Source organism: Corapipo altera, unplaced genomic scaffold (assembly GCF_003945725.1).
Source record: "Corapipo altera isolate COAL_440 unplaced genomic scaffold, ASM394572v1 134, whole genome shotgun sequence".
Lineage (NCBI taxonomy): Eukaryota > Metazoa > Chordata > Aves > Passeriformes > Pipridae > Corapipo > Corapipo altera.
The window spans coordinates 95,012-98,982 of NW_020885059.1; the positions used below are offsets into that span (position 1 = coordinate 95,012).

General features: G+C 46.1%; 1 protein-coding gene and 1 long non-coding RNA gene across 3 annotated transcripts in view; one reads left to right on the forward strand and one right to left on the reverse strand.

The window, feature by feature from the left end:
* HOXB6 (homeobox B6) overlaps window positions 1–1,580 on the forward strand; it is a 9,735-nt gene extending 8,155 nt beyond the window's left edge. Inside the window, exon 3 of one of the 2 annotated variants that reach the window (XM_027668954.1) lies at window positions 1,020–1,580. In XM_027668954.1, coding sequence (XP_027524755.1) covers window positions 1,020–1,288 — 269 coding nt within the window. In that variant the 3' untranslated portion in view covers window positions 1,289–1,580. The remainder of the gene's footprint in view (window positions 1–1,019) is intronic. The other variant, XM_027668955.1, reaches the window with a different exon arrangement.
* LOC113959737 overlaps window positions 1–3,971 on the reverse strand; it is a 28,543-nt gene that overhangs the window by 7,419 nt on the left and 17,153 nt on the right. The window lies entirely within an intron of this gene.

Sequence of the window (3,971 nt, forward strand, 5' to 3'; positions counted from 1 at the left end):
TTCCCCCCCCCCCCTTTTTTTTTTGCCCTCTCTTTTCCACATTCCAGTTTGCGTGTCACTCAGCTACAACGATTTGTCTCTGTCTTTCCCCCACACGCACAGGGAGATATCTTTTCTAAATCAGATCTGGATGACTTTACACACACCCCCCCCACGCCCCCACGCAGCTCCCTCTCTCGCTGGCTGCCCGATCCGGAGTTAAATGATATAAAAAGTGTTTAAATACGTGAAGGGAGACGGTTGCATTTTTAATGAAATTCGCACGTAATGAAAAGTCTGCCTGGGGAGGATTTTTTTTTTCCCCCCTGGTGATATATGACTTCTTTAAGTGCTGTTTCCTCAATCAGAATTAAAAAAAAAAAAAAACAAAAAAACCAAACAAAACAACAACAACCAAAACAACTGGGGGGGGTGGGGGGAGAGGGGAGAGAGAAAAATAATAGAGGCTCACTGCCCTCCTTCCCATGTTTAGATGCATTTGTTGCCTTTTAAGTTCCAAATTGATGTCCATTAGCGCAGGGACATAAAGTGTTGTGTCCTCTTTAATGCGGAGTTTGGGCAGATCGATTCACTTCATTATTGCTTAAATGCTCAGATCTATTACAGTTGCCGGTAGGGTGGAAAACAGCGAGGGCGGGCGAGGAGGGGGGGGAGATGCCGAGAACACCTTGCGATTTTTCATGCCGGAATAAGACAGATCTCGCCCTGTCTCCCCAGCCCGGCGAGCGCAGCCTGAACCCCCCTCCCTGCGCGGCCGCGGCCCGGCCGGGGGGACCCTCTCAGGGCTTAATTTGGAGTTGGCCAAAGCCTTTGGAGGGCAGGGGAGCGGCCGCACAGCCCTGTCCGGCACCCCCGCGGCCCCACCGAACCTCGGGGCTCTCCCTTCTTTTTGCTCTCGCGCGTCCTTTATTCCCCTTCTCCTCCCTCCCCTTCCCTCCCTATTTCCCCCTATTTTTTTTTTTTCTCTCTATTTATCTCCTCCGTGTCTCCTATTTGTCTCCCGTTTTTGTTTTCCGCGGGTGTCACAGGTTCTTCCTTCGGGCCCAGCGGCCGTCGGGGCCGCCAGACCTACACCCGCTACCAGACCCTGGAGCTGGAGAAGGAATTCCACTTCAACCGCTACCTGACCCGGCGCCGGCGGATCGAGATCGCCCATTCCCTCTGCCTGACCGAGCGGCAGATCAAAATCTGGTTCCAGAACCGCCGCATGAAGTGGAAAAAAGAGAACAAATTGCTCAACTCCTCGCAGCTCAGCGCGGAGGAGGAGGAGGAGAAAACGGCGGAGTGAAAGGATTATTTAAAAGCACACGCAGGAAAAAAAAAAACAAAAAGAACAAAAAAAAAAAAAGGGAGAAATTAGGGAGTGAGTGAGGGAGTGTGAGAGCCGAGAGGATGAGGGGGGTGTGGGCTGACTGCGGGGACAGGGAAAACCCGCACGTTGGTGGGACAAGCCCTCTGCAGCAGCGGCGACAGCCAGAAAGTTTGGGCCACCAATGCCACGGACTCGTATTCCCAGTCGTGTCCAGCAAAAAAAAAAATAAATCAGGCTTCTAGTCGCGTTTGGAATTTCTTTTTTCCCTTCCTAGACCTCCCTTCCCTCCCACTCCGCCCCCCTCCTCCCCCTCGAAATGAAATAATAATAATAATAATAATTAAAAAGAGAAGAGATGGCGAGAGAAGGAGGGAAAGAAAGGGAAAGAGAAAAGACACAAAAAGAAAAAAAAAAAAAAAAAAAGGACTCCTAGCCGTGTTTCTACCCTTGGTGTCACTGTTAGTAACCTGCTAACTCTTGTATTTAATGGAAGTGCTGCAATATATGTCATTTGGGGTGTTTATTGTCCTAATTTTGTAAAAATGTTTCATGCACGGTTGACATAGGTTTTTGGTTGTTGGTTTGTTTTTTTTTTTCCTTTATTTTTTTTCTCCTTTGGTAAATTAATCAAGCCCTGGGGTCTTTGTAATTAGTTTTGAGGGGTGGTTTTTTTGCTTCTTTTTTTTTTTTTTTTTTTAAAAAAAGGAAAAATCTACTGAAAGAACGAGTACTACCTAAAAGGATGCAAAAGCGACAACAGAAAGTTCTATTTTATTAATTTTTTTGTACGTGTTGTGTTTGAAGTTTGTCTTAGGTATGAACATGGAATTCTCTAATAAAAGCGAAGTCTTCGATCTCACGCACAACCCCCCCTGTCATTATTATCGCTTTTATTGTTGTTGTCTTTCCCTTTTCCAGGGGAACTTAAGGAGCAGAGGGTTGTAAAGAAAAGCCTTTTTTCCCTCTGTATGACAATGTCTCCTAATCTGCAAGGACAAGCAACTCCGAGCCCACGGAAGTTACAGTGGAGAGATAAATCTGGTTTTCCCTCTTTTTGTCTAATCTCAAATGGAAGACCTTTCACCAATAGTATTTCCTCGCTGACATTCTGCTTTAGCAGTGCTCTTTTTTCTTGGTACAGTACAAAGAGTTATGACGAAACGCTCTCCATATACATAATAAATCAAGGAAACGGGGCAAAAATATGCTCTCATTTATCTCGCAAAGATACCTAACATTTGCCCAGCATCTTTCAAACATCTGGTCCCTCGCTTCATAGCCCCAAATCAAAGCGAAGTGCATGGCAAAAAAAAAATAAAAAAAAAAAAAAATCCAGATTTCCAGGGAATTCACCCCGAGAAACGAGGAGCTTCCCAGCTCCAGGAATTACAGCGTCCGTTTGAGGTGCTGGGGTGTGAGAAAAAAAAAAAAAAAGTCTAAACTAAATCCAACGAGCTCTTTCGAAAGAGCGGATTTCTATTTTCCCTTGGAAGCGTTTTCCAGCGGCTCCTCGGGAGAGCTGCGACTTCCCTGGGAATGGGACGGGGACCGTCCCTGCTCCGCGCCGAGGAACCTCGTGCAAACAGCCAAACTTTTCCCGGTTTTTTGGGGTTTTTTTTCTTTGGGAATGAAACGAAAGGAACCGCTTTTTCCGCCCGGGGATTCAGGACTGTGACCGAGGGAGCAGCCCGGCCGATTTCCGAGCCCGTTTTCTGCAGCTTCGCGGGGGGAAAACGCGAGGAAACAGCATCTCCTGCCCTCCCATCCCCTTTTTTCCCCCTTCTCCCCACCAGAAATACCTATGTATGAATGCATTCCCCCGCGCCACAAGCTGCTTTAATGTCAGTCACTTTTAAAATCAATTCATGCAGAAGCTTCACAGCTGTAGGACATTTACTATTATTGCCACGCTTTTCATTGCCCGTAATTATTATAATTATATGTCACTTTCAATATGGCGCATAATTTCCAATGAGTTGCAGACGAGCACACGAAATTCCTAAACTGCCTCGGAACAAAAAAAAAAAAAAGAAAAAAAAAGAAAGAAAGGAAAGAAGGAGAGAGGAAAAAAAAGAAGAAGAAGAGGAAAAAAAAAAAGAAAGTAACGCTTAACAAAGCGCAGCTCTTTCCCAACGTTTTTCCCAGTTTCAGGGTGCTTTTGCTCCCCAATATTCCTTGCAGGTTAAACAAATGGAAAGGATAAAACACAATGCTGTGGTCAAAGAGGAGGCGAAACGCTCAGGAACAAGAATATCCTAAAAGCAACCTTGTCAACCAGTTCCACCGGCCGGATTTTCCCCCCTTTTCCTTTCTCCCACCCCCACGTTCCCCCCTCTTTTGTTTTTTTTTTTTTTTTTAATTTTTGTTTTCCCCTCCAGAATTAAGGTGCGACCTCATCGCTGCCCCCACTCTCAGCGGGCGAGAAACCTCGATTTTCCCGGCCACAACCACGCGAAACAACCCCAAAGCACCCCCACACTCTCTCCCCTCCTCAACAAGCAGCTCCTCGTTGCCCCCCTACTCCACTGGCACAAGAGAAGAAGACCCTGGAGGCGTTTCAGTCCAAACTTCCCCGCCGCTTTTTTTTTATATATATATATAAAAAGAAGAAATCAAAGAGTTTAAAAAAAAAAAAAAAACCAGAAGACCCCCGCAGCGG